The following is an 11,124-nucleotide window of genomic DNA, read 5'->3' as shown; positions in this document are numbered from 1 at the left end:
TTTAGATATGTTTTTATTACATTCATGCACGAATAGGGCAACCATAGGTCCTTCCACTGAAATCTCGAGCTTTATCTGTGATTGGCTAAGGGCAGCCAGTCAGCCACACACGAATCTGACCATGCAACCTGTATGTAACATTCAACAGTATGGAAATGTAATTGCATTTCTAGTGATGATAATGACACCTTTCAGCAACTTTAGTATGTTTACAGGGTCAACACTAGTGTTGTTGGTAATCAGTATGTTCTAGTTGTGTATAACATTTTCACATATAGCCTAGGCATTGACATGTTGTTCACATACTTGTTCTAGTTATGTAAAACATGTTGGACAGTTGAGGCAGAGTTTAACTTCCCCTGTAGGTGCTGAAGGAAAAGCGACTCAAGAGCAAGGGGAGGTGAAATCTTTGATTTGGGTTGGTTATGGTGAAGACAATCTAAGTGAAAAAAGAAGAAACGGACACAAAAAACTATATTAGGACAGTTATTATGCCCCCCTTCCATGCAATCCATGCACTAGGCTATAAGCTATTCCTACAACCCAGTGACTTATCGATCTATTGTATAATATCCTATATCAGATAACAGTTTATTAGAACTGCAACAAAATACTCTCACAGTAATACCAAAGTAACAGTAAGCCAGTGTCATATTGTCAGTTAACTCACCTCAACATTATAGGTAGAAGGAGGTTTGACCTAAACTCTCAGTTAACTCACCTCAACATTATGGATAGAAGGATGCTTGACCTAAACTCTCAGTTAACTCACCTCAACATATGGGTAGAAGGAGGTTTGATCTAAACTCTCCCAATACTGTCCAGTCTCGAAACGCATCTTGTACATTCCAGGAGTGAAGGATTCTGGGGTGATGAGTCCTGGACAGCGGCCATCTCTGTCTGTGGTTCTGAAATGACCAACACTGTCAACCACTGCCCTGAGAATTGTTCTGGACTACAGACTTCAGTTCATCTGCACCATTTGAAATGATGCACTTCATTATAGCTCTGTAATAAGTATCTGTAATAAGTAAAATATGTACTTCACCGTGGCCTACAATGATGTGTGTAATGCTGAGAGTCGAAGTTAAAGTGTTTTAAAGGGTATTTTACCCTACTGTGATCAGGTTCCAGATGATCAGGTGTGAGTCTAGGCGATGCAGGCTGAGCGCCATCTTGGCCGCAGGGATACCTTCGCCGGTGTTCAGCACATGGGTGGTCAGGGGGCTCTCCTCGGTTCTAGACATGTCTGCACACTGTGTCAAGGAAAATTGAACCATGTCGTCTTCCTGCAGCATACTGTTCTACTTTTACAAATGTAACTACAATTATCCTGCCTTAAAGGAGTAGTAAAGGGAAAATGCATGTTTAGCCCTGTTTTAAGGTTACTTATGATCATATACAATGGTTCAGATCAAAACGTTGACAAAACTAGCACTTTTGAGAAAGTCTGATAATTGCTCTACCACCATTTAGGTCATTCGATGGATGTGGGTGGGCACCTTGAAAAATCATTCTAAAACATGTTAAAATCGATTTCAAAGACAAGAAGCTCACCGAGGGGGTAATTGGTGTCTATTGGTGTTCTGACATCAAATTTGCCGCAAAGTATGAATCCTGTAGGGTTTTATTGATAATTTTATGAAATCCATTGACTTGTATTGACGTGACCATTGTAGATGTGTAGATCAATCCGCAGAGGGGATTCAGGAAGCGGAACTACTAACGGTAGCTATTTTTATTGTTTATGTTGCTAGGCTACCTAGTTTGCGGAAGTTTACACACATATGTGCTGCAACTAAATAGTTCTATGCTAAATATTTTAAAAAGCCTTTCCAGATGAACTAGAATCTTACTTTATGGCGAATTATATGTCAGAATGCCAACTAACACCTCGGTGAGTTTCTTGTCTTTGAAATTGAGAGTTTAACATGTTTTTTTAATGATTTTTCAAGGTGCCCACCCACATCCATTGTATGACCAAAACGGTGGTAGAGCAATTATCAGACTTTCTCAAAAGTGCTAGTTTAGTCAACTTTTTGATCTGAACCATTGTATATGATCATAAGTAACCTTAAAACATGATTTTCCCTTTACTACTCCTTTAAGCACCTGGACAGTGGATGAGAATAGTTGATGTAGGCCTACATAATATATAATCCTGTGGTTATATTTGACACATACAGCCTACACTCTGAACAACTAATGTAGACTGTTTTGACAGAGTGTAGTTACATGATGTAAACACAGTAAAACTATTCAATAAAGTGTCATTACCTGGCTTTTCTGAATATGTTGTTTGGTTGTCATGCACTCATCTGAGGTTAAAGCAGGTAGAACACAGCTTCAGATCCATTATGGAGCCACGTCTCAGGACCCAAGACTTTGGCAAACAAACGTTTGGTACCAAAGGTTGAGCTGTCTCAAAAAAAATAGCTTACCAGAGGTCACTGTGCACAAGGCGCTGTGGTTTATCAACAATGATCAATGCTGGACATGTGACCTATAACCGTGTTTATCACAGCTGACTGAATGTATCCAGAGCCAGCTAATGGAAATCATCTAACAAGCCTGCGAATAATATAGGTTAAATGTTATATCCTGCAGGACAAACGAATATGAAAGGGTCAAGAAGAGGAGAGAATAGAAGAGAGGAATCTGCTGTCCAAAGTACTGAGGACACATTGCGCTGACGATAGGGACGCTGGGACAGTGCACCTGGGTCGGACATCCTGTGCTTGAAACTTGTTTTGAAAGTATGTCTATCTGTATTGTCTTTTGTTATATTGTTGTTATATTATCTTTTAATTTAACTGTTTCTTCTGCTTTCTTGGCCAGATCACTCTTGAAAAAGAGATTTTAATCTCAACGATGCCTATCTGGTTAAATAAAGGTTTTGATTGAGTGCTTGATAGTCCCTGTGGACTGAAACGTTTGTGATTGATCCCTACTTAATCTAAAAACCTTTTGATAAGATTTTGGTTATATTTTTGTGTGTGCGAGTCCTCCTTTGCTGCTTTTTTTCAAAGCACTGAGGAGAAATGTGTGTCAATGGGCTAGGCTAATAGTTAACAATGCCCAACACCTGGATAATAATTTGTTACAAGTAACCACTGCATACCCTGAACTCTCAACCTCCTGTGTGAAAGATGCTGAAACGCAAACACATTGAAACACACACACTTCATATGAAAAATACTTTTACTACTGTCACAATGTTATACTGTAGATTACATTCAGTAGTACATTCAGTACAGTACATAGTACAAACACAAAAGCACAAAGGACAAGCAGAAAATGTGTACTACAGTAGATAACGCAAAGTAAAAGCTTAATACTGGTTATAATTATATTAACATACAGCGGCTTTCACAACAAAATTATCAATTCAATCAATTCAGGTCTCCTCTACCTTAACAGATTATCATACCTCTATGATTTTGTTTAATTGTACTGTAAATACACTTGGTTGATTTACTTGTTTGTAGTATAAAGGGAGAAAGTATAATACATGTTTTTCTTTTTTTTAACAGTTTTTAAAACAGCTTTTTGAATATATTACAGTACACTGATATCATGACTATTTACAAAGAATACTAATAATCCACAGTTGTAAGATATGGTGGCGGTGCATTCCCGGGAGATGACATGTGCTCAACAGACCAACAGAAACACCATTCCCTTTGTTGAGCAGTTGACAAAACATGATGGCGGGCACATCAAATTTATACACTTTTCCTCATCACACGTCCGTGACCGTGACGTGACCAGGACGCCAACTCTCTCACACCGGGGGTGTTGATCATGAAAGAGTTCTCTAGTCAAATAAACACACATTATTCACCAGAGCCTAAGAACCATGCACACAAAGCCCTGGGGAGGCTGATTTAGTAGGGGCCGAATCTGAACGCTGCGTGTTGGTTCTGAACACAGCTGGCTACATGTGGCAACAGGCCCACTGATTATCACTTTCTATGATAGCAAAGCCCTGGCAGCTGTGTTCACATGGGCAGACTTCATTAAGGTGGACTTTATGGGCACCATGTAGCATGTAGCTGTACTGTTAATACGAGGAGTTCTAGAGGACTCTCAGGGAGATTGTATGACTAACACCATTTGATAGGGCTACTCCAGCTCTTTGTCACATCATAGATTACTCCTATTCTGTGGTGACCTGGTTTACAGGATACCAACGGCTTTATACATTTCATGCCAAACAACATTACGAGTCTCAATTACTAGAGTGCTGAAAATATAAATATGAAAACCACGTACGGTGTGTGTGTGTGCGTGCGTGTGTGTGTGCGCGTGTGTGTGTGCGCGTGTGTGTGTGTGTGCGGCGTGCACGTGTGTGCGGGTGGGTGTTTGTGTGTATGAAGGGTATCAGTTCATTTCTTCAAGAAAAGCTTATTTCATTTTTGACAGCTGCCATATTTTTCTGGAGTCCATTCGTAACTAAGTGGTAACATTTTGCAAAAAAAAAAGGCAATGTAGATAACTGTTACTGTACAGTATGCAGCCAGACAGAGAGGAGCCACATAACCAGGACCTTCGACCCCAAATTGGTAAACTACTGTATGAAGACTGTGTCCAGTCCATGTTGTCTGCCATCAAAGATGTCACTCTCCATTTCTCGCTGCTGCTCCACGGTTTTTAGTGGGTCTAGAGAGTGAATTGTAAATAAATCATACTTAAAATGCATAATTAAGAATCATTGAGACTGTTGGTACCCACAGCACAGACAAAACAAGCATTAAGTCATAAGCTACTGTATAGGCAATACTGTTGTAATAATAAATAATCAGTTCAAATACAACTATTGCATAATTAAGAATTTAGCAGCAAAGGGAGCAATATTGTTGTTTTTTGTTGTTGCATACTGTATCATATGATACAGTATATTGAAGCAATAACTCATGAGAGGGTGTGGTAGTATCACCAGTATAACACAGGTTGAACATTATGGAATACTGTAAATACTGACTATTTCAGTATCTTTTATATTGCTTTTAGTGAACTTTAGTGAGCTGTTCCTAAAATCATGTCGTTATGGAATTTCAATGGTGATTGAGGATGCAGCTGCTCTCTGGAATGTTTAGCCACCTTATTAAACATGGGGGGAAAACAGACAGCTAGCTAGCTATCTTATTAACATGTGGCGCAGTGTAAAGAATCTTTACCCATGGGTATATCATGATTATATGGCTCTTAACCAATCAGATTGCGAGTTCGGAACTACGTGTTCTATAACATGTCATACCTATCAGCTATACTCTACCTGATTGGAGCTCCTCACATGTCCTCCAGGTCTGAGTGATGATTACCTATCTGAGAAGACATGGAGCGAGAGCACAATCAGACAGATGCTCTGACTGGGACTTCAGTCTCAAAGCAATCAGGGGCTTTGCATCAACAAACTCAACTTCCTCAAACCTCCATCTGTCTATCTCATTTTAGAGATGACTTTATAGGGAGGCTGATATTTTGAGCTTGGCAGAGTCTGACGCCGGCACGGAAAATAACCAAGTTGTAGCGTTGTGCGCAGGAAAGCCTGGAGTGAATTTTACAGTACACTTTGAGATATATTTGGGATGCTACACTTGTGTTTGACTCTGACACACTTCCGCTCCAGTCCTCCCCCATATCCGCCCCTTCTGCTTCCTCTACCCCCGAATGATGCCAGGGGACGACAGTGCGCCTGCTAGCTGGAACACAGCCACATCCCCTCAGCCCACACACTGTGACATCCCATAATGAACACTGGTTCCGGTGGCACGTCGGAGGCAATTATGGTGTCAGGCAGGTAGGGAAACCCTGGAGGATAATTATGGGTAATTATACTCCCAGTAAGGGGACAGTGTCACCCAGCGCCCTCGAACCCGAAGAAAGAACACTGCCTGGTAATCACTTCCTCTCTGTCTCCCTTTGTTCAGGGGAGGTAATGGATGAGATTTGTGAATAAGCACTGTAGTCATTTGCATATACATCCATATGTAATGTACTAAGAGTAATCTATGCTGTCGTCCTGTGTGAACAATGGCCAAGCACAGCTCCCTATATTGAACAAGGGAGGTGCAACTGTCCGTAGTGTCCAGAGGGGGGCGATAGAGTCCTAGTGATATTTACCCTGTGATGGTGGTGGTGGTGGTGGTGGTGGTCGTCGTCGCTAGCCTCTCCGGGCTCAGGGCTCTCTCTCTGTCGATGCAGGGGGCTGATGGGAGAGTTTTCCAGGCTGCTCAGCGACCCGCGGTAGGGCGAGTCGGACACACTGCCCTCCCTGGTGGGAGGGGACTCTGGAAGACACACGCACACACAAACCGTGGATGATCGTCGACACATTTCCACTCCCGTGTCGCGCAGCGAGCTAGCACCGACCGCGCCAGCCTGGTTAACAACCCCAAACCTATAAGCAGCTAACATTACCTACATTACCTTAGTACCTACAGTATCTACATTACCTTAGTACCTACATTACCTACATTACCTTAGTACCTACAGTACCTACATTACCTTAGTACCTACATTACCTACATTACCTTAGTACCTACAGTACCTACATTGCCTTAGTACCTACAGTACCTACATTACCGTAGTACCTACATTACCTACATTACCTTAGTACCTACAGTACCTACATTACCTTAGTACCTACAGTACCTACATTAACTTAGTACCTACATTACCTTAGTACTTACATTACCTACATTACTTTAGTACCTACATTACCTACATTACTTTAGTATCTACATTACCTACATTACTTTAGTACCTACATTACATTAGTACCTACATTACCTACATTACTTTAGTACTACATTACCTTAGTACTTACATTACCTACATTACTTTAGTACCTACATTACCTACATTAATTTAGTACCTACATTACATTAGTACCTACATTACCTACATTAGGTAGCCTACTAATGTACTCAGATAATGTCAAGATCAGCCTATTTAGAGTGTACTGTACCCCTCTTTACACTGCAACCTTGTGGATAAAGTTTAAAAAGGCTAGCATCCATAAGCTTAAGGTTGCCTATAATGACTGCATGCGCATATTGCTTAGAAAGCCAAGGTGGTGCAGTGCAAGTGAACTGTTTTGTAGCGCAGGAGTCAATACATGTCATGCCCTGTTGAGGAATCTGATGTATAAATGTATATGCCGATTTAATGGTTCTCAGAATTCCCTCATTGTGCTGCTGTGGAATCCTGGTCTCAGTGCTGTGAGATACGAATCACCTATGTGAGATACCAATCACCTATGTGAGATACCAGTCACCTATGTGAGATACCAGTCACCTATGTGAGATACCAGTCACCTATGTGAGATACGAGTCACCTATGTGAGATACCAATCACCTATGTGAGATACCAGTCACCTATGTGAGATACCAATCACCTATGTGAGATACCAGTCACCTATGTGAGATACGAGTCACCTATGTGAGATACCAATCACCTATGTGAGATACCAATCACCTATGTGAGATACCAGTCACCTATGTGAGATACCAGTCACCTATGTGAGATACCAGTCACCTATGTGAGATACCAGTCACCTATGTGGAAACACTGCGATTGTTGCCTTTTTAAATTTTTGTTGTATGTGTATTGTATGGACCATGAGTCTGCATAATAAAGTTGATTGCTTGATGATTACCTTAGTACCTACATGACCTTAGAACCTACAGTACCTTAGTACCTACAGTACCTAGTTCCTACACAACCTTAGTACCTACAGTACCTTAGTTCCTACCTACCCTTTTCTCCTGTGTCCTGCTCATTGAAGTCAGATGCTCTGGTTGATAGTTGATCGAATCAGTAATGGGACACATTTTCTTCCTCAATAATCTGGCGTCAGAAAGGCTTTGAGGTCTCTACTCCCACTGGAACGACTCGTTGTTTTTGCGAGCACCTACAGTCGTTATCAGCCTAGAGCTTAAGAACACTGGGAACCACATGCACCCTTATCTCTCTGGGGAGAATCCCGATAAGCAAACTGACGAAGCGATGGTATCTCTCCCCGCCAAGTGCCCCACCCCCACCCCCCCTCCCTCCACCCCCCGGCTACCTGAGTGGTCCTTCCTCTGTCTGTCCATCTTGTCCACGCTGTCCAGCAGGCTGTCAATCTGCACCTTGATCAGCGTCAGCTCCCTCTTGATGGCCAGCAGCTCCGCCATCTTCACTGCAGAGAGAGAGAGAGATGGAGGGAGAGATGGAGGGAGGGAGAGGAGGGGGGTAGAAAGAGAGCGATGGAGAGACAGGCGAAAGAGATGGAGGGAGCAAAGACAAAGGAGAAAGAGATGGAGGGAGTGGGAGATTGCGGAGTGAGAGAGATGGAGGAAGCAGAGACAGGGAGGAGGAGGAGGGGAGAGAAAGAGGGATGGAAGGAGTAATGACCAAGGAGGAAGAGAGAGAGAGAGAGAGGCCCTATCGGATCTACACTCATCACTTTTCAAAGTCAAAGACTGTTTCATGTTACGACGCGTTTAACGGGGTTGCTCCCAGCGTGAGCGGGGTCCACCTCCGGCCGTAGCGTCCCCCAACACGCCTCTCCCCCTCTCTCCGAACCCCCATCCCACCCTACATCCTCACCGCCATCTTTAATCGAACGTGTAGCCTATCAGCATCCAGAACAGCCCTGAAACTCTTTACTACTGAGAGCTTTCTCCCAACGACCTCTGCAGCTACAAAGGCAATCTAATTCCCTCTGATGGGCTGGCAGTAAAAACTATTAAGGCTTGTAATAAACTAGTATAAACAATTCTTATTTGTTATGCACTATTAACTTGGTATAATTGCGGGCGCTGATAGGCTCTGCTGGGTTGTAGGAGGAGGGAGCCTGCGGTAGAGAGGCTTTTAATGAAGAGACCATCTGGTGCCTCTCACTGTGCCCTGGGGCCCCCATCTCTGCCGTGCTCCACGCAGACAAGCCATTACACAGGCAGGAACACTCATGCGTACCACGGATACACCCTCCAACATGGAATACACACAGAAACGCACTCACACACTCGACTGAAACACACTCAGCGAAATGTGTGAGTATGCGCGAAAAGCGCCGTTGAAAGCGCCGTTGAATCTTGTGTGTGTGTGTGTGTGTGTGTGTGTGTGTGTGTGTGTGTGTGTGTGTGTATGTATGTATGTATGTATGTATGTACAGTATGTATGTATGTATGTATGTATGTATGTATGTATGTATGTACAGTATGTATGTATGTATGTATGTATGTAAGTGTGTGTGCGTTTTTTATGAGTGTGTGTATTCTCATGTGTGTGTATTCTTATGCGTGTGTGTGTGTGTGTGCGTATGTGCGTGTGCATGCAACGTCTTCACAACGTGCGCGTCGCTCACACTTAGCCTTGGCGCCGGAGGAGCCGCCCCGGGCGCCACCACTCTTGCTCTGCGGCCTGTCCCTGGAGCGACGAAGACCGGAGGAGGAGGAGGAGGCGGGGCCACGCGAGCGCTTGGCCGGGGCGGGCTCCGCCGGGACCGCCATCACGGAGGCCGGGACGCGCTGGTAGTCAAACACCCTGGAGGAAGACACACCACACCGTATTAATTCTCAGCAGCTCACGAGCAAACACAACAACCGCTCGACGCAGAGCGCAGCCACTGTCCCTGGACGTTCGCCCGAGGACGCGGGCGGTTTTTAAACAATGGTGAACTGAGGACGTCCCCTTCTGGCTTTATGTACTTCGAAAGAATCCTTCTCTTGAAATGAATGTCATAGCACAGTAATCTTTCCCCAAATTCCCCAAGAGAGTTGGACCGGCCAGCGACTATCCATTGTAAAACTATTGTTCTGAACTTGTCCCAAAATGTCTCTTATCGCGCTGGAACAATGCGTTGCCGGGGACCGCAGAACTTCTGCCTGCAAGCTGGGTTTCTTGGAAAAGGTTATTCATGCCAATCAAATGAAATTGGTGAGAGGTTTTAATATCAATCTGCCATCTGGTGACTTTATAATCTCCCAGACCCAACTCACACTGTTAATGCTAGGGTACGCACAGGATACAAGCTTTGGCTTGTACTTGGCACTGCGCCAATATATCTCTTTCTCTCTCTCTCTCTTTCACTGTCTCTCTCCCTCCCTTCCTCTCTCTCTCTCTCTCCCTCGTCTTTGAGTAGTGGAGAGGGCAGGGGTTCAGTCATCCAGGAGTCTAAAGTCATCCGTCTTTCTGAGTGCAGGCATCACTTCTGATAATACTGATACCGTGGCTGTCTCCGTGTGTGTGTGCGTGTATGTACGCATGTGTGTCTGCGTGCGCGCGTATCCGTGTCGGCGGACGCATGACAAGCCTCATCTCTGTGCGCACACGCGTGTGACGCATCGGGGATCTCGGAAAGAACCGCTGCTGCGTTCGAGATCATCTCAATGATGGACAGGGACTCAGCTGTGTGTCTAACCCCCCCCCCCACCCCCACCCCCCCGTCCGCTGCTTCCAATCCCTGACACGCACCCCGCACCCCCCCCCCAAAACCGGCACAGCTGTCATTCAGCTCTCAGAGACCGTGGGGTATTGCTTGAGTTAGCGTCCGTACAGAATCTAGAGAGAAACTGTACTATAATGCTAATATGCACCTACATTATGCATGAGGGCCTCCACTGAAGAGACTCGCCATCTACCTCCACCCAAGGGACCAGGTGGAACAGGAGGATGAAGGAAGAGGAAGAAGGAATGAGAGAGAGAGAGAGAGCGAGAGAGAGAGAGAGAGAGAGAGAGAGAGGAGGAAATTGTGGGACACTATAATTGTATTGGCCAAAGAAACTATATAATCAGTCCAACCCTTGATCGACTAAACTTTCATTCAAAGTTCTCTAATGTCCAACAGTATATTCTTCACAAAGTGCTCTGATGAGATCTTCTGCTCTCTCACACAACTTGAAGCTCTTTGAGTCTGTTTTTTTAATCTATTAAAGCTTCTAACAGCCGAAGCGACTAAAGGTAAAAAGAGAGTGGCTATCTCAAAACCAGGACATGGAGATGAGGGTGTAACGTGCTTCCTGCATGGAGACACGGGGGCATCGAGGCCTCAGTTGTTTGGCGGGAAGGATAGAAAGGCGATCCCTCGTAAACTGATATCAAAGAGATGAAACAAACTTTTCTCTAGCATCA

General features: G+C 44.1%; 2 protein-coding genes across 2 annotated transcripts in view; both read right to left on the bottom strand.

Moving 5' to 3' along the window:
• Nucleotides 1–62: 62 nt before the first annotated feature.
• LOC311319314 (5-hydroxyisourate hydrolase-like) lies at nucleotides 63–2,399 on the bottom strand. Its single transcript, XM_084450833.1, has 4 exons — nucleotides 2,278–2,399; nucleotides 1,114–1,256; nucleotides 773–908; nucleotides 63–439 (listed from the first exon to the last, which is right to left on the bottom strand). The coding sequence occupies exons 1-4, from the start codon at nucleotides 2,308–2,310 to the stop codon at nucleotides 350–352; spliced, it is 402 nt and encodes a 133-aa protein (XP_084306959.1). The 5' UTR covers nucleotides 2,311–2,399; the 3' UTR covers nucleotides 63–349.
• A 954-nt stretch (nucleotides 2,400–3,353) lies between these two features.
• Nucleotides 3,354–11,124, bottom strand: part of LOC311319312 (RNA-binding Raly-like protein) — a 37,990-nt gene continuing 30,219 nt past the window's right edge. The window contains exons 4-8 of the mRNA XM_084450831.1: nucleotides 9,359–9,537; nucleotides 8,075–8,188; nucleotides 6,127–6,293; nucleotides 5,279–5,328; nucleotides 3,354–4,662 (exon numbers count right to left, since the gene is read on the bottom strand). Of these exons, the coding sequence (XP_084306957.1) occupies nucleotides 5,293–5,328; nucleotides 6,127–6,293; nucleotides 8,075–8,188; nucleotides 9,359–9,537 (496 nt within the window). The 3' untranslated portion in view covers nucleotides 3,354–4,662; nucleotides 5,279–5,292. The remainder of the gene's footprint in view (nucleotides 4,663–5,278; nucleotides 5,329–6,126; nucleotides 6,294–8,074; nucleotides 8,189–9,358; nucleotides 9,538–11,124) is intronic.

The sequence above is a fragment of the Borostomias antarcticus genome (assembly GCF_949987555.1).
Source record: "Borostomias antarcticus genome assembly, chromosome: 16".
Taxonomy (NCBI): domain Eukaryota; kingdom Metazoa; phylum Chordata; class Actinopteri; order Stomiiformes; family Stomiidae; genus Borostomias; species Borostomias antarcticus.
This window is presented reverse-complemented; position numbering and strand designations above follow the sequence as displayed.